Genomic DNA, 18,649 nt, shown 5'->3' with positions numbered 1-18,649 from the left:
AAAGTCCCAAGTATCCAACTCTCGCCGCCAGCAATAGGGTTAGGTTCACGAGCAACCAGTTTTTCAGGCAGCTGCGTCCCCTTTCTTCCTTCTTCGTGGTTCTTCGGTCACGGTGGCTTCCAACAGAACGACTCTCTGTGTCTGAAATCAGCACGGCGCTTTGGCACACCGCGGGAGGGGTAGACCACTGCACGGATTCCGAGAACCGCAGTCAGTAGGCAGAGGTTGGGCTTGAGGAAAAAAACCGTAGGCTGAGGGAGGGAGAAGGAAAGCAACTGCGTTGGCGGTGCATTCTGGGAGTTGTAGTCCCCGTGAGGGCGGCCTCCTCAAGGCTCCTGCGGGCTCTGCACTCCATCTCCCAGCAGGCCCCGCGTCGCAGAGGCGGCGAGCGGTGGGGGCGCCGAGTGACGAGCTGCCGCAGGGGGAGGGGGCCTGGGGCGGAGAAGCGCTGCGGACGCCGCGAGAAGACGTTACCTGCCATCTGCGAGGGGAGCCGAGGGACTCTCGGGCGGGCGACCGCGAGGGTCAGGCGGCCGCCGTACGCTCCTGTGCTCGCCCTCTGTCCGCCTCAGGGGCTCGCGGCGTCCGCCATGGAAGCACATCCGGCCGCCTCCGGGGTCTCCCGGAGCCGCGTCCCCGGGTCCCCGGAGCGATGAGCGAGTAGGGACGCCCCCACGCTCCGCCTCCCGCCCGCCATCGGTCGGCTGCCCTGAGAGGGACCGCGCGGGCCGGCCGCCGGCCGCGGGGCAGCCCCCGCGCCGCCCCGCCCCGTCCCGCCTCCCGGGGGCGCTGCCGGCGGGTGGGGGCGGAGGGCGTCCGCCGCTCATGCCGCCCCGGCCGCTGAAGCCCCCGCCGCGCCGCCCTCCCGCCTGCCCGCCCGCGCCCGCCGCCGCCCCGCCGCCCCCAAGATGTGGCACAACGTGGGGCTGACCCTGTTGGTGTTTGTGGCCACGCTGCTCATCGTGCTGCTGCTGATGGTGTGCGGTGAGTGGGTAGTTAACACCCGCCGACTCGGCTCCTCCTGCCGACTGGCTGGTTCTGTCTCTCGTTTTTAAAAGAGAAAAAAAGAAAAAAGACGACCTGGGTAGGCACGTGACGAAAATCCATCGGTTCTCTACTTGCCCCTCGGGAGTGAGCCCGGAGCTGGGTACCCCTGCCCACCGCGGGCCCGCTGGCGTCCCGCAGAGGAGGGAGCCGGGTCCAGCGTTGGGCGTGTGGACCCGGGATTAAGCCTGGCCGCCGCAGCGCCTCGATCGCCACCCTTGTCACAGATCAGCCCAAATCCTCACCTTGGCCTGTTTGCGAAGGTGCAGTGATCGGTTCGTCCTCTTTCTTGTCTTTTTACGTGTTCTGACTCTCGATGATAAAGCGAGGGAGGTTTCATTACCTTCCTTGAACCAGAGGCAGAAGCAAGAACTGGCTTTGCAGCACGCGTGAGGTTGTGTGCTTGAAGTTTAGGCGTAAGCTGAATTCCAAACAGCAGTGTCGAGACGAGGCAGAAATTAAAAAACACCGGCTATATTAAACTTCCAGGGTCAGGTAACCTAACTCTTAGTTCTGTAGTAATGGTGCTATTTTGTTTGCTGTGATTTTTTTTTTTTCCCCTTCCCCTCCATGGAATGAGACGACGTGAAACTTTTTTTCTCAAGGTAATTTTAGCGCAATTGTAGATCTTTTTTTTTTCTTTCTTTCTAATACACTGTAACTGGTAGCTACACCCTCTTCTCCTTCTGCCCTCAATCTTTCCCAGCATCAGGGACTTTTCCAATGAGTCCTCTGTCGCATCAGATGACCAAAATACTATTGGATGGCATCACCAATGCAATGAACGTGAACTTGGGCAAAATCTGGGAAATGGTGGGGGACAGGGAGGCCAGGCATGCTGCAGTCCATGCAGTTGCAAAGAGTGGGACAGGACTGGGCGACTGAACAACAACAAACAACAGCAGATAGCCACAGCTCTCTTAGCAAAGGGACTGAGCAACTGTGAACATTTGGGAAAGTGTTTACAACCAGATGTCAGTGAGTTTGCTTTTTCATAATTATCATATTGAAGTATGGATTCAGGTTGATGCAATAATTGGTTAGTATTCAAAATACGGGGCTTATTCATTACCTGATTATGCACCAAGTGCTCAGCGTCAGCTGTGTTTGGAGACATTTAGGCATGTACATGTATGTATATTTGTATTTATATACTTGTATGTGTATTTTAAATTTTCTTTTACATGACCATATACATGTGTATAGATAAACTTGTGTGTATATACTTGTTTGTATATTTTTAGTTTTCTTGCTTTTACTAAGGCTTAGAGCTACTAAGGTTAGAGCTAACTTCTAACTTACAAGCTTTTCTGATGATAAAGCAATTGGAAGGCCTTTCTCAACTTCCTGCCTGTGATGTCAGGATTTGGGGCTACTTGCAGATGTTTAGGATCCTTGAAATAAGGAAAACCAAATCTTTGTGGTTTGTGTGGTTATGAGGAAGGAGATAAACATACTCTCCTTTCTGATTTGAACATGCAAACTACCTGGAGATGGCCATGCACCACGTGAACCATACACCACTTCCTTGTTCTTCCGTTGCTAAGTCGTGTCCGGCTCTTTGGGACCCAATGGACTTGCAGCACACCTGTCTGTCCTTCACTATCTCCCGGAGTCTGCTCAAACTCATGTCCACTGAGTCTGTGATGCCATCCAGCCATCTCATCCTCTGCCGCTCCCTTGTCATCATTTTATAGAGTATTTGCCAAACTTGCCTTTGAGACCTCAAAATTCCTATTTGCTACATATTCAGACTTGCTCTCTCAGTCTCTAGTAGCCGTTTGACTTAAATTCTACTCATTTTTCTAAAAGTACCCTGCCCTTTGACTTCAAAAAACAGTGTGGAATGAGAGGTGAGGTGTGCCAAGTAAAAGAATGCCGTATTTTGATTGGAGTGGTCGAGACTAATAGCTATAAGAAGTAATCTGAGCACTTTTTTGTTGGGAGAGTGAATTTTGGGGTAGCTTCATGTTTTGACTAGTGGGGGAGCCTGGGGCTTAGGGAGGGGGAGGGATGGATCCTACCAGATTTGAGAGAAAACTAAGTCTGCTGTAACAATATAGACATTAAACCACAGAAATTAATTTTCTTACAGTCTGGAGGCTAGAAGTTCAAGCAGGGTTAATTTCATGGTGTCAGCAGGGTTAATTTCCTCTGATCCTCTCTACTTGACTTACAGATGACCATCTTCTCCCTGTGTCTTAACCTTTCATCTGTGCGTGTGTCTATGTCCTCAGTTCAGTTCAGTCGCTCAGTCGTGTCCGACTCTTTGTGACCCCATGAATCGCAGCACGCCAGGCCTCCCTGTCCATCACCAACTCCCGGAGTTCGCTCAAACTCATGTCCATCAAGTTGGTGATGCCATCCAGCCATCTCATCCTCTGTCGTCCCCTTCTCCTCCTGCCCCCAATCCCTCCCAGCATCAGAGTCTTTTCCAATGAGTCAGCTCTTCGCATGAGGTGACCAAAGTACTGGAGTTTCAGCTTTAGCATCATTCCTTCCAAAGAACACCCAGGGCTGATCTCCTTCAGAATGGACTGGTTGGATCTCCTTGCAGTCCAAGGGACTCTCAAGAGTCTTCTCCAACACCACAGTTCAAAAGCATCAATTCTTCGGCGCTCAGCTTTCTTCACAGTCCAACTCTTGGCGTCCATGCATGACCGCTGGAAAAACCATAGTCTTAACTAAACGGACCTTTGTTGACAAAGTAATGTCTCTGCTTTTCAATATGCTGTCTAGGTTGGTCATAACTTTTCTTCCAAGGAGTAAGCGTCTTTTAAATTTCATGGCTGCAATCAACATCTGCAGTGATTTTGGAGCCCCCAAAAAATAAAGTCTGACACTGTTTCCGCTGTTTCCCCGTCTATTTCCCATGACTATGTCCTAATCTTATGTAATAAGGGCACCAGTCATATTGGATTAGGGCCCCATCCTTATCAATTTATTTAACCTTTAAATAAACCTTTAAAGGCTTTGCCTCCAAATACAGTCACATTAGGGATTAAAAATCAATGACCTGGGTCTGCCCCAAGAAATGCATAGCCTGAAAGAACTCTGACTGGTTCTTTCACATAGTGAATTCTGATTTTCAAATTTCAGGTTCCTTAGGGAGGTCTTCCTTCTCCTATCTGTTGGTTGTACTTTCTTGCCTCTCATTCTTTCTAAAAATATTTTCCACTCCTACTATTCACTGAAACTGCTGTTGTCAAGGTCAGTAGCAAATGGCCTCTGTATCACCAAGTCCATGGTCACTTTTGAGTTCTAATTCTCTTTATCCTCACAGACTCATTCTGTACAGGTGAGCATTCTTCCCAAGAAGCATTTCTTGTGGCTTCTGTACACTCTACCTTCATGGTGTTCTTCGTACCATAGTGGTTAATTGTTTTATCTTTTCCTGTCTTCCCATCCTCTAGAATTTAACTCTTTTTGACTAAATCTATGATAGGAAATGTTTTACATTATTCCCAGTACATTCATAAGTATGTAAATTACATGTATCAATCAGTTTATATGTACATGTATCTGTCTACCTACCATCGCTCTTATCTCTGAAATAAAAATTTTGCAGACTAGGACTTGGCCATTACTCCATGAGATGCATGCTATTTTCTACACTCCTATAATACATTGTGTTATAGTAAAAATAAATATATATTTCTGTTTTCACCTTCCTTCCATTCTGTCCCTTATCTTGTTCTAAAGATTTAAATAGTAACTGTAAGTAATGACTAGCATTGATATCTCCAGCTATCATGACTCTCCCGCACCCTAGGTTCATGCCTCAGTACTCTGACTTGGAGATCTAATAACCAGCTCAAACTAAACACATCTAAAACAGAACTTCATTTCTACAACCTGTTTGTTCCTCCCTGCTCACATGTTATCAGCAGCCAGGGACTTGGGTGTCATTCTTGGATTTTCCCGTTCCTTACAAATACTCCATCTGAAAGTCACTTCAGTTTTGTCTCTCTCTCTCTTTTTTTTTTTTTTTTTGCCTTCCAGTGTTACTGAGCTATAATTGACATACAGCACTGTATAAATTTGGAGCTTCCCAGGTGGCTCAGTAGTAAAGAATCTGCCTGCAATGTAGGAGATGAAGGTTTGAACCTTGGGTTGGGAAGATCCCCTGGAGAAGGGAATGGCAACCCACTCAGATATTCTTGCCTGGAGAATCCTGTGGACAGAAGAAACTGGTGGGCTACAGACCATGGGGTCACAAAATAGTTGGACACGCCTGAGCGACTTAACAACAATTGTAGAGATCTAAGGAGTGCAACTTAATTGATTTACACACATCATGAAATTATTATCATAGTAAGTTTGGTGAATATCCATCATCTCGTAGATATGGAAGTAAACAAATAGAAGAAAATTTTTTCTAGTGATGAGAACTCTCAGATTTACTCACTTAGCTTTCATATAGAACATACATCAGTGTTAATTATATTTGTCTTGTACATTATGTCCCTAGTACTCTTCTTATAACTAGAAATTTATCCCTATATTCAATCCCATCCCTCTCCTTCCCATCAGCCACAGATCTGATCTCTTTTTCTATGAATGTGTTTGTTTTTAAGTACTAATTGACCTACCATACTGTTAATTCCTGTTACAGGATATCGGGATTTGATATTGATATACATTTCAAAGTGATAGCCATGAAAGTCTAGTTATATCTGTCACTGTACAAAGATACTATATAGTTATTGACTTTATTCCCCATGCCGTACAGTTCATACCCATGACTCATTTACTTTGCAACTATAAATTTGTACTTCTTAATCTCTCTTACCTATTTCTCCCTGCCGCACCCCTCCTCCTTTGGCAACCATGTTTGTTCTCTGTATCTATGACTCTGTTTATGTTTATTTATGGTTGTTCATTTGTTTTGTTTTTTAGATTCCACCTGTAAGTGAAATCATAGAGTGTTTTTCTTTCTCTGGCTTATGACACTAACATAATACCTTTTAGATCTATACAGGTTGTTACAAATGGCAAGATTTCATTTTTTAACCCCTATGGCTGAGTGATACTCCACTGTATACATATACTTACTCTTTGTTATCTGTCCATTTCCCTTTGCACCGACCATCTCAGTTTCAGTCTGGTTGTCAGTTTTGTCTGTGGTGGTTTGACTCTTTGGCCATGGCACTCAGTGGTACAGAGGCTGGCTATATTTTCTGTGTTTGTTTCCTCCAGTGTTTGTAAAGCTCAGTGGGGACAGGGGCCTTCTTTGGCTTGCTCATTGCTCTGTTCCTGGATCTTGGAGAGTAATGCCTGACATGTAGAGGGCCCTTGTATACTTGAAGTAGAAGTGAAGAAAGATTGCTCTGTATAAATTATTAAATTCCTATTAGAAACACACTCTTAAGTGTAGTACAAACCCAGGTTGTCTCAAACTGGATAACCCTTGTTTTACTCAGTAACATACACTTAGTGAACTCTTACCTTCAGGTGCTGTGGTGGAGGTCATGAGTATTCAAAAATTAATAAAGCACAATCCCCAGTATACTTTCTTAAATGTCTGGTAGAATTAATTTAGGCCAGGACTTTTCTTTGGGGGGAAGTTTTTAATTACAAACTCAGTATCTTTCGTTTGGGTTAATGTTGGGCTATTCCAGTTAACCTGTTTTTTCTTGATTGAGCTTTTGAGTTTGTGTTTTTCAAGCACTGTGTCTGTTTAATCTGAATTAATATTCTCTCATCATTTAATATCTGTAGGATCTGTGATGATGTCTTCTCTTCGTGGTATTGTGTTCTTTCTTTTGCTTATAGTCAGTCTGGCTAGAGGTTTATGAATTTTATTGATCTTTGAAAGAATCAAGATCTTTTTGTTTTACTGATTTTTTTATTTCTTTTTTGGGTGGGATCAAACCATTTTATTGAGGGGCTTCAGGGGAAGAGCGAAAAGCTGGGAGGACAATGACATCTGACATCCTTCTCTGAGTCATCTGCCCAGCTCCTCAGCTGCTGAAAGGCTGATTTTTTTATTTCTTGTCCAAATTTTATTTCATTGGCTTATGTTTATTTTCTTCTATTTGTTTTGATTTTAATTTGTACTTCTAGTTTCTTATGGTAGAAACTTAGATTATTGATTTTAAACTATTCTTATTTAAAAAGATAAAAATAGATATTTAATGATGTAAATTTCTTAAGTATTAGTTTTGATTTTTTTTTAGAAAAAAACTATTTGGTTCAAAATATTTTTTAGTTTCACTTGTGATTTCTCCTTTGAATTGTGAGTTATTTAGGACATTTCTTTTTTTCCCCCTATATATCATTTTATCATTTTCTAGTTACATTTTATTATAGTGAGAAAATGTATCTTGTATCATAGAATTTAAGAAGGTTTACACTTAATGGGCTTCCCTGGTGGCTCAGATGGTAAAGAATCTGCCAGCAATGTGGGAGACCTGGGTTTGATCCCTGGGTTGGAAGATCCCCTGGAGAAGGGAACGGCAGCCCACTCCAGTATTCTGGCCTGGAGAATCCTGTGGACATGTATATATGTCCATGGGGTCACAAAGAGTCAGACACAACTGAACGACTTTTACTTTCACTCTTAATGAGACTAATTCATGGTCTCTTTTGATGAATGTTCCACATATGCCTGAAAAGAATGTTTGTTCTGCTGTTATTGAGTGGAATGTTCTGTACCTGTCAGAACTTGGTTGATAACATTGTTTGATATTCAGTGTTATCACTGTGGTTGATAGCATTGTTCAGCAGTTCTGTTTATCAGCTATTCTGTAGGAATCTTAGGAGCTCTGAGATGGGTCAACTGGTGAAAGTCATTAAATCCTTAAGTTTATGGTACTTTTGGTGTGTATTGAGGGTGGGGGTTGGAGGATGGAAGTTGAATAGTTTGTGTGGGGTTTCTACTCTGTATTCTAAAACATAGAAGAAGCAGAAGAAAAAGTAGATAAGCCATACATTTTCCTTCCTTAAGGAACACTTGTCGTGGGAGGAGGACTGTTATTAATACAGTGACAGATGGAAGTGAATGTGAAATCCTAAAGCAATCACCCAAGAGAGTGCAATACTGAAGAGATAGTATAGTAGAAAGATGTAAAAATTATGTGTTCACGTTGCTTAAAAGGGCTTCCCTGGTGGCTTAGATAGTAAAGAATCTGCCCGCAATGCAGAAGACCCAGGTTTGATCCCCGGGTCAGGGTTGCTTAAAAATGTCAGTGACAGTGGTAATGACCCCTTGTCTGTAGAGTTTGCCCTAGGTGGGAAAGAGACTACAGCCTAAGAGATGGTAACGATGGCTAACCTTTGATGAGTAATTTATAATATACAGGCATTCTCCTTAGCATGTGACACATATTCATTCTCTTTATTACTGTATTGTCTCTTTGAAAGTGTGTGGTGTTGTCTGCATTTTATAGACGAAACTGAGACACATAGAGGTTAACTTGCTCACATTTCAAGTGAGTTGTTGAATTAGGATTCATAGCCAAGCAGTATGGGTGCAGTATGCCTTTGAATTAAGAAATTGAAGTGGTAATCCAGTTAACAGTAAGGATGGAAGATGGCGCTGGGAATGTAACAAAGGAAGTAGACAGGAGAGGGTTTATTAGTGTAGAAGCCACAGTAGGGGAGGGCCATCATGCTGCAATACCCTGTTTTCCACCTGCGGGGTGGGGAGGGGATACAGTACCCCTTATGGAAATACGAGCATCAGGAAAAGGAAATGTCGGACGGACATACTTTTTAAAGGTGTCTTCCAGCCAACGAGGTAGAGATTCCTTCCTGAGGTTTAAGAAAGGGATAAGTATGGATGAAAAATTTAGTCATATGTAAGAGAGCTCATATTTGGATCTATGGGAGTGTTGTGATAACTGAAAGGAGAGGAAAATTTTAAAAAAAGAAGAGGTTTTAAAGGGAATTTTAAAACTGTCCTTCATTTTCTGGATAACAGGGATTGAGGTGTGGAGGTATTTTGGTTTGACATTGTGTTGGATCAGTGATGGTCCCCCGTGTGTCTTTACAAAAGAGACATGCAGTAGAGGGAGCTTTGTGGGAAGAGTTGAAAGAGCAGGGTTCTGTTTTCACTTTGCCTGTGTCTTGGCCTTGGACATACTACCTTAGAAGTGAGCCTTAGCTGCCTTCTGTGTAAAAGGGAAAAAAGGTTACAGGATGGAAGGTGGAAAAGAGCTTTATACCAATTGAGATTGGTATTGAGCCAGTCAGCTAACCATTTAGATATCATCATGATGGTGGGATTAAGTTAAGACTGGAGAAATGAATCCACAAAGATAGGAATTTTTTTCTACTGCACCCAGGCTTTTTGAACTAGAAAGATCTTGGGTAGGAAGTCATGTTCTCATTTCCTAATTAGTGTTTTGTGTTTTAGCCATACTTTCACTATGAAAATATGAGAAATTTGATGCACTTGAGGAAGAAGAGAACTGGAGAAGGAATGGCAAACCCCTTCAGTATTTTTGCCTTGAGAACCCCATGAACAGTACGAAAAGGCAAAAAGTTAGTACACTGAAAGATGAACTTCCCAGATTGGTAGGTGCCCAACATGCTACTGGAGATCAGTGGAGAAGTAACTCCAGAAAGAATGAAGAGTCAGAACCAAAGCAAAAACAACACCCAGTTGTGGATGTGACTGGTGATGGAAACAAAGTCTGATACTGTAAAGAGCAATTTTGCATAGGAATCTGGAATGTTAGGTCCATGAATCAAGGCAAATTGGAAGTAGTCAAACAGGAGAGGCAAGAGTGAACATCAACGTTTTAGGAATCAGCGAACTAAAAGGGACTGGAATGGGTGAATTTAACTCAGATAACCATTATATCCACTACTGTGGGCAAGAATCCCTTAGAAGAAATGGAGTAGCCATCATGGTCAACAAGAGAGTCCAAAATGCAGAACTTGGATGCAATCTCAAAAACGACAGAATGATCTCTGCTCATTTCCAAGGCAAACCATTCAATATCATGGTAATCCAAGTCTATGCCCTGACCAGTAATGCTGAAGAAGCTAAAGTTGAACGGATCTATGAAGACCTACAAGACCTTCTAGAACTAATACCCCAAAAGATGTCCTTTTCATTATAGGGGACTGGAATGGAAAAGTCGGAAGTCAAGAAACACCTGGAGTAACAGGCAAATTTGGCCTTGGAATACAAAATGAATTAGGGCGAAGGCTAATAGAGTTTTGCCAAGAGAATGCACTGGTCATAGCAAATACCTTCTTCCAACAACAAGAGAAGATTCTGCACACATGGACATCACCAGATGGTCAACACCGAAATCAGATTGATTATATTCTTTGCAGCCAAAGATGGAGAAGCTCTATACAGTCAACAAAAACAAGACCAGGAGCTGACTGTGGCTCAGATCATGAACTCATTATTGCCAAATTCAGACTTAAAGAAAGTAAGGAAAACCATTAGACCATTCAGGTATGACCTAAATCAAATCCCTTCCGATTATACAGTGGAAGTGAGAAATAATTTCAAGGGATTAGATCTGATAGAATGCCTGAAGAACTATGGATGGAGGTTCGTGACATTGTACAGGAGACAGGGATCAAGACCATCCCTAAGAAGAAGAAATGCAAAAAAGCAAAATGGCTGTCTGAGGAGGCCTTACAAATAGTTGAGAAAAGAAGAGAAGCGAAAGCAAAGGAGAGAAGGAAAGATACACCCATTTGAATGTGGAGTTCCAAAGAACAGCAAGGAGAGATAAGAAAGTCTTCCTCAGTGATCAGCACAAAGAAATAGAGGAAAACAATAGAATAGGAAAGACTAGAGATCTCTTCAAGAAAATTAGAGATACCAAAGGAACATTTCTTGCAAAGATGGGCACTTAAATAAAGGACAGAAATGGTATGGACCTAATAGAAGGAGAAGAGATTAAGAAGAGGTGGCAAGAATACACAGAAGAACTATACAGAAAAGATCTTCAGGACCCAGATAATCAACGATGGTATGATCACTCACCTATAGCCAGACATCCTGGAATGTGAAGTTAAGTGGGCCTTAAGAAGCATCACTATGAACAAAGCTAATGGAGGTGATGGAATTCCAGTTGAGCTATTTCAGATCCTAAAAGATGATGCTGTGAAAGTGCTGCACTCAATATGCCAGCAAATTTGGAAAACTCAGCAGTGGCCACAGGACTGGAAAACGTCAGTTTTCATTCCAATCCCAAGAAAGGCAATGCCAAAGAATGCGCAAACTACCACACAATTGCGCTCATCTCACATGCTAGTAAAATAATGCTCAAAATTCTCCAAGCAAGGCTTCAGTAGTACGTGAACCGTGAACTTCCAGATGTTCAAGCTGGATTTAGAAAAGGCAGAGGAACCAGAGATGAAATTGCCAACATCTGTTGGATCATCAAAAAAGCAAAAGAATTCCAGAAAAACATCTACTTCTGCTTTAAATCTTTGACTGTGTGAACCACAACAAACTGGACCAGACCACCTGACCTACCTCTTGAGAAATCTGTATGCAGGTCAGGAAGCAACAGTGAGAACTGGACATGGAACAACAGACTGGTTCCAAATAGGAAAAGGAGTACATCAAGGCTGTATATTGTCACCCTGCTTATTTAACTTATATGCAGAGTACATCATGGGAAATAGCAGGCTGGATGAAGCACAAGCTGGAATCAAGATTGGAGAAATATCAATAACCTCATATATGCAGATGACACCAACCTTATGGCAGAAAGTGGAGAACTAAAAAGCCTCTTGATGAAAGTGAAAGAGGAGAGTGAAAAACTAGGGTTAAAACTCACATTCAGAAAACTAAGATCATGGCATCCAGTCCCATCACTTCATGGCAAATAGATGGGGAAACAATGACAGGCTTTATTTTTGGGGGCTCCAGAATCACTCAGATGGTGATTGCAGCCATGAAATTAAAAGATGCTTACTCCTTGGGACCAACTTAGACAGCATATTAAAAAGCAGAGACATTACTTTGCCAACAAAGGTCCATCTACTCAAGACTATGGTTTTCCTAGTAGTCATGTATGGACGTGAGAGTTGGACTATGAAGAAAGTTGAATGCCAAAAAATCGATGCTTTTGAACTGTGGTGTTGGAGAAGACTCTTGAGAGTCCCTTGGACTGCAAGGAGATCCAACCAGTCCATTCTAAAGGAGATCAGTCCTGGGTGTTCATTGGAAGGACTGATGTTGAAGCTGAAACTCCAGTACTTTGGTCACCTCATGCGAAGAGCTGACTCATTGGAAAAGACTCTGATGCTGGGAGGGATTGGGGGCAGGAGGAGAAGGGGACGACAGAGGATGAGATGGCTGGATGGCATCACCAACTTGATGGACATGAGTTTGGGTGAACTCCAGGAGGTGGTGATGGACAGGGAGGCCTGGCGCATGGGGTCGCAAAGAGTCGGACATGACTGAGCCACTGAACTGAACTGGTGAGCTCATTCCTCTGATTTGCTGATCCTGCCCTCTTCCATGGTGATGAGTTACTTTGAGCCTTTGTTTTCTTATCTAGAAAATGGGGGTAATGATTCCTAGTCTCACTAGTTCAGAGGGCTAATGAGAGTATTAAATGAAATGTTGAATGTAAAAGCACTTGGTGAACTGAGAACTCTGTGATTACAACTGTCCTCTGGGTTTGTGGCGTGTTGATGGTGATGGTTCATTATTCGGGTTCAACTGCCGTTGCTACCCTTCTGCTGCCAGCACATGTATCTTGCATTGTTGTTGTGTTAGCTGCTCAGTCGTGTCCAACTCTTTTCAACTCCATGGATGTAGCCTGCCAGGCTCCTCTGTCCAGAAATTCTCCAGGCAAGAATACTGGAGTGGGTAGCCATTCCCTTCTCCAGGGGATCTTCCCAACCCAGGGATCGAACCTGGGTCACCTGCATTGGCAGGTGGGTTCTCTACTATTTGAGCCACCAGGGAAGCCCTTTATCTTGCATAGAAAGGCAATATACAGTGCGTTTTCATGGAATGCATCCTCTGAACTAATGCTTGGGTACTGGCACACGCAAGTTGAGTACTTCTGTGCTTATCCCAGGATACACAACCTCTGTTGCCAGCCCGTTTATCTGACACACAGACTTGCCTTTTAAACTGTGAAAAACTGCAGTACTTGTTTAACAATTAGTATACATTTTTGACTATAAGTGCATATAATTTTGTTCAGTCCTTCTCCCTACCCCTTCTTTTTGTTATCCCTCCCTCCCTCCATCCATTTTTCTCTTAGAATCCCAGGACAAGATAGGAGACCCATGGTCTATAGAATAAAAATAGGTACAGAGTTTCTGGTGTCTGCATATCAGGTTTGGGTGGGAGGAACTGTATGAGCTACACTTCTACAAGAGGCCCTGTAGGCATTTATTCTTGCCTAAAAAATCTCATGGACAGAGGAGGCTGGCGGGCTACAGTCCGTGGGGTCGCAGAGACTTAGTGACTCAACAGCAGCAGCAGAGGAACTATGAGTACATGTGTGTTACGAATATTTCACCTCTCTCCTGCGCCTCCATTGCTTATCCTTTTCTCCTTTTCCTTGGCCACTTGCTGTACTTGATCTGCTGTAGCACTCATATTTCTTCTTCACGTGACTTCTCTTTTCCGCACCTACCTGTGCATCAGAATCATCTAGGGAACTTAGAAAGGATGAGCAAGCACAATTCTGGAGACTGATTTGCAGGGTCCGGGTGAGTCACTGGGAATCTCAAGGCTCCCGAGCAGAGCATGGTGAGTAGCCAGTTTGAGTGATGCACAGTGTGGTCATCACATGTGTAGGGTCATTCCATTGGACAATAAATAAATGCTTTCAAAATTGTTTTCCACTTAGATGCGTTCTTCTCCCTAAAAGGGAGAATAGGACTTCCAGCCTCAGCAAATCCTACCTCACCTGGAGGGAATGTGATGTAGAAAGACAGTCTGTAGTGAACAACAGTTTGGCTATAAATGATCCGTAAAGAACATTTCCTCACAGTACCTGTCCAGAAGTTAAGAAGTTTGTTGTGGTTTAGTTGCCAAGTTGTGTCCAATTCTTTGTGACCCCTGGACTGTAGCCCGCTGGACTCCTCTGTCCATGGAATTTTCCCAGCCAGGAGTACTGGAGTGGGTTGCCATTTCCTTCTCTGGGGAATCTTTCTGGCCCAGGGATCGAAATTGTGTCTTCCTTGTTGGCAGGTGAATTCTGTACTGTTGAACCACCAGGGAAGCCCACAGAAAAAGCTGTTTTTATTTCCAGGTCTAATGAACATAGCCAGTGACTATTAGCAGTTTTATCTGGCACTGTAGTACCTCTCTTAACTTTTTCTTTGTTAAGTCACACTTTTCCAATTTACCTGTTGGGAGTTTTAATAGTGGTTCTTTTTCTAAAATAAATGTTGTGTGGTTGTGTTTCCATTCAAACTGCTTGGCATTTTGAGTGTCATCCTCTGTTCAGACAGTTAACGCTGATGAATGGTCTGTTGCCTAAGCACCAGCTCTTCCCAGCTCTAAGTGCCGGGAGATAGAACCCCCCCTCCCCTGCCGTCTCCCCAGAATTACAGCTGTGTGAGAACTTAGTCTTTACTTGGAGAATAACCTGTGGACTTCCCCGAATCTAGCGAATACCCCTGCAGTTCTTGGTTGTTCAGGTTCACCGCTACAATTCCCTTTTTAACTTTGATTTCTCACCCTGTCATTACAGTAGCCATTGAGAAAGGCAGCACAGTGGATGTTTCTTTGGCTGCCCAGAGGATGAGCTCCACATCTGTATTAGGGAGAATCCTCTGCCTCATGATTTTTCGTGGGAAGCAGTATCCCTACCTACATGCTCTTCCATTTGCAACCCTCACTCCACCCAGGCAGAATAGGGAAAAATGAGCTGCTTTTCAGGTTTGCTTAACTGCGGGTGAAGGTAATAATAAAAGAGGTGTGACATGCTTTAGCTGGTGTGGTGGGGAGGGGAGTGTCGTGTGTGGAGCCTGTAACTTGCTACCCCAGCCCCTGGAGTCTCTCTGATTGGCTGCCGCATTCTGAATTTTGACTTCAGATTGAATCCTTTACATTGTTTGGTTGCTGGCAGTGATTTTTTTTAAGTCTTTTGTTTTGGATGTGTTTTATTAAAATTGAGAAAGAGTTTGTAATCTCACTGAATGGTCTTTTATTTCTATCTCCCGAGACTGACTGCTGAAGCGGTCTTCAGTTCCTTTCTTGCAGACTCCTATGCTGGGGGACTTGACTTTCTCTGAACCATCCCAAGGGCAAGAGTATTTTATGGTGGGAGCCCCACTGATGACAGCCCTTCCCTCTTCGGTCAGAAGAGTTCCAGTTACTTCCCTTTACATTCTAAATTTCTGCTCATTTTATACCTAATAGCCACTGTTAGAATCTTGGATCTTTATGAGGTCAAGACTATCATCATCATTGATTGAGCTTGCTTATAATTTTCCTGATGGTAAATTCACCTCCATAACATCTATTTAGCACTTAACTTTTAGGTTGAGTTCTCAGAATTAACCTGAGAGGTTTTCCTTAGTATCTTGAAATCCCCTGGGCTTATTTAAGCCAATTAATGGTATTTGGGTATTTAAAACAAGAAGTCTACAGAGTTCAGTTCAGTTCAGTTGCTCAGTCGTGTCCGACTTTGTGACCTCGTGGACTGCAGCACGCCAGGCCTCCCTATCCATCACCAACTGCCGGAGTCTACCCAAACCCATGTCCATTGAGTCGGTAATGCCATCCAACCATCTCATCTTCTGTCGTCCCCTACTCCTCCTGCCCTCAATCTTTCCCAGCATCAGGGTCTTCTTAAATGAGTCAGCTCTTTGCATCAGGTGGCCAAAGTATTGGAGTTTCAGCTTCAACATCAGTCCTTCCAATGAACACCCAGGACTGATCTCCTTTAGGATGGACTGGTTGGATCTCCTTGCAGTCTACAGAGTATGCATGATTTACTTGTTGGTTTCTGATATTTTTCTCCTGATTTTTCTGATTGTCAAAACATTTTTCTATGTCCACTGTGGAAAAATTTTGATATGGACAGAAAAGTATCATAAAAAAGTATAGGTTCCCCCGATTGACCTATAGATTCAATACAATCCCTGTCAAAATTCTTGCAATTTTTTCCCCCAAAATTGACAAGATAATTCTAAAATGGCACATGGAAATGGAAGAGACTCAAAATAGTCTTGAACAAAGTTCGTGAACTTATACTTTTGATTTTAAAACGAAACACAAAGCTACTATAATCAACATGATGTAGGTATGGCATAAGGATAGGCAGATCAATGGAATAGATCTTTGTGACACCATGGACTATACAGTCCATGGAATTCTCTAAGCCAGAATACTGGAGTGGGTAGCTGTTCCCTTCTCCAGGGGATCTTCCCAACTCAGGAATTGAACCCAGGTCTCCTGCATTGCAGGTGGATTCTTTTACCAGCTGAGCCACAAGGCAAGCCCAGAAATAAACTATAACATTTATGATCTTTGGAATTTTGACAAAATTGCCAAGACAGTTTAATAGAGGGATGAATAGTCTTTTCAACAAATAGTTCTGCAACAATTTAGTATTCACATGCAAAAGGATTAATTTGGATCTTTTACACCAAAGTTAAATAAAATCAATCAAAGACCTATGTGTAAGAGCTAAAACTAAAAACTCTTAGAATAATGCATAGGCATAAATCTTCATGACCTTGAGTTAGTGGTTCCCTAGATATGGTACCCAGAAGCATAAGCAACCAAAGAAAAACAAAACAAATGGATTTCATCAAATAAAAACTAACTTAGGCTCCATCATAATTAAAAAACTGTCATACTTCAAAGAACATGATCAAGACAATGAAAAGACCAGCCCACAGAATGGGGAAAAAATGTTTGCAGATCCTATTTCTGATAAACAACTGGTATCAAGAATATATTTAGAATTCCTACAACTCAATAAAAAGACAAGCTGATTATAAAGTGGGCAGAGAGGTTTAATAGACATTCCTCCAAAGAGGATTTACGAATGGCTAGTAAACACAAGAAAGATATGTTCAGCAAGTTTAGTCATTAGTGAAATACGATCATAAAAGCCACTATGATACACCATTTCATACCTGCTAGGATGACTATAATAAAAAAGGTGGAAAATTGAAAGTCTTGGTGAGGATGTGGAGAAACTGAGAGCCTCTTACATTTCTGATGGGAATGTAAAATGGCACAGCTGCTTTGGACAGGACTTTAGCAATTTCACAGATAGTTACGTGAAAGTTACCATATGACCCAGCAGCTCTACCCCTTGGTGTACAGTGAACCCTCGAACAACACGGGTGTGAGCTGTGTAGGTCCGCTTATGTGTGAATTTCTTGCCCTGAATTCATACTGCAGTTAAGTGCATGATCTGAGGTTGAATCCTTGGGTGTGGAACCATGGGTATGGTGGGCCTACTGTAAAGTTGCAGATGGATTTTCAAAGGTGAGGGTCTAACCATGGCCTTGTTCAGGGGTCAGTTGTTATATCCAGGAGAAGTGAAAATATGTTAGTGCAGAAGTTTGTGCACTTGGTCATGGGCATCCCGTGTAATCCCAGAGTTTGTCTTTATGCCTTGTCCATAGTAAATGCTTGATAACCGTTTGTTACATAAATTGCAGTCGCTTACACATGTAGATTATGCCTCCTATTTTGTGCTGTACCCCTGACACAGAGTTAACTGAAATGCTCTCAGTTGATAATGCTGGGCGTAATAATTTTTCTGAATGTTTTTTATCTCTCTTTAGGTTGGTATTTTGTTTGGCATCTTTTTTTGTCAAAATTCAAGTTTCTTCGGGAACTGGTGGGAGACACCGGATCCCAGGAGGGAGACCGTGAGCCTTCAGGATCTGAGACCGAAGAAGATGCTTCACCGTCTCCGCACAGGATCAGGTCCGCTCGCCAGAGGAGGGCCCCTACCGATGAAGGCCACTGAGCCAGCCGGTCCTGTGATAGCGAATGACCAAGGGTTCTGGGAGTCTCTCTCTGTAATGATGGGGCTTTGCAGTTTGCTAAAGGAGTGAAGAACATTCATTCTTGGATTCTAAGTCCAGTTCAAAAAAAAGATTTACATGTAAGCCATATGCAAATAAAGGGAATTTCAACCAAATCGGATGGTTGCGGATTTCATCGTTAAGATAATTTTTGCTTATATGCTTAAACATATATACTTTTTATTTGACCCTTGGGCTTCTTTTCTTGCACTGGTATTAATCTGATAAATATTACAGGCTTGAAAAACCATATTTTATTAATGTTAGTTCTGTGCCATGTTTCCCCTCCCCCCTCCCCGCCCCCACATCATGCCTTGTCTGAAATTGGGATATAACTCGTGGTTACAGGCAACAGTCATGATGTAATTACCCTCGCCTGAGCACATGTGGACCTGAGGCTTGTCATAGCATCATTATTGGTTGTTGGTATCAAATGTGTCAGGTTTAACTGGCTTTTAAAAATGTCTTCAAAAAGATTACACTATGATTCAGCCTTGAAACGAAAAGTCATCGTGTATGCAGAAAAGCACGGGAACAGAGCAGCCGGGCGTGCGTTCCATATCAGCGAAGCAAATATCCGTCGCTGGAGGAGCGACCGAAATTCCATATTTTCCTGTAAAGCCACCACAAAGTGCTTTACGGGACCTAAGAAAGG

The 18,649-nt window shown here is 43.0% G+C and overlaps 1 protein-coding gene across 1 annotated transcript; it reads left to right on the top strand.

Moving 5' to 3' along the window:
• Nucleotides 1–902: 902 nt before the first annotated feature.
• SMIM13 (small integral membrane protein 13) lies at nucleotides 903–18,110 on the top strand. Its single transcript, XM_061398873.1, has 2 exons — nucleotides 903–984; nucleotides 17,749–18,110. The coding sequence occupies exons 1-2, from the start codon at nucleotides 909–911 to the stop codon at nucleotides 17,934–17,936; spliced, it is 264 nt and encodes an 87-aa protein (XP_061254857.1). The 5' UTR covers nucleotides 903–908; the 3' UTR covers nucleotides 17,937–18,110.
• The last annotated feature ends 539 nt before the right edge of the window (nucleotides 18,111–18,649 follow it).

This window comes from Bos javanicus, chromosome 23 (genome assembly GCF_032452875.1).
Source record: "Bos javanicus breed banteng chromosome 23, ARS-OSU_banteng_1.0, whole genome shotgun sequence".
Taxonomy (NCBI): Eukaryota; Metazoa; Chordata; class Mammalia; order Artiodactyla; family Bovidae; genus Bos; species Bos javanicus.
The sequence above is the reverse complement of the archived record's forward strand: the minus strand, read 5'-3'. Positions and strand labels throughout refer to the sequence as shown.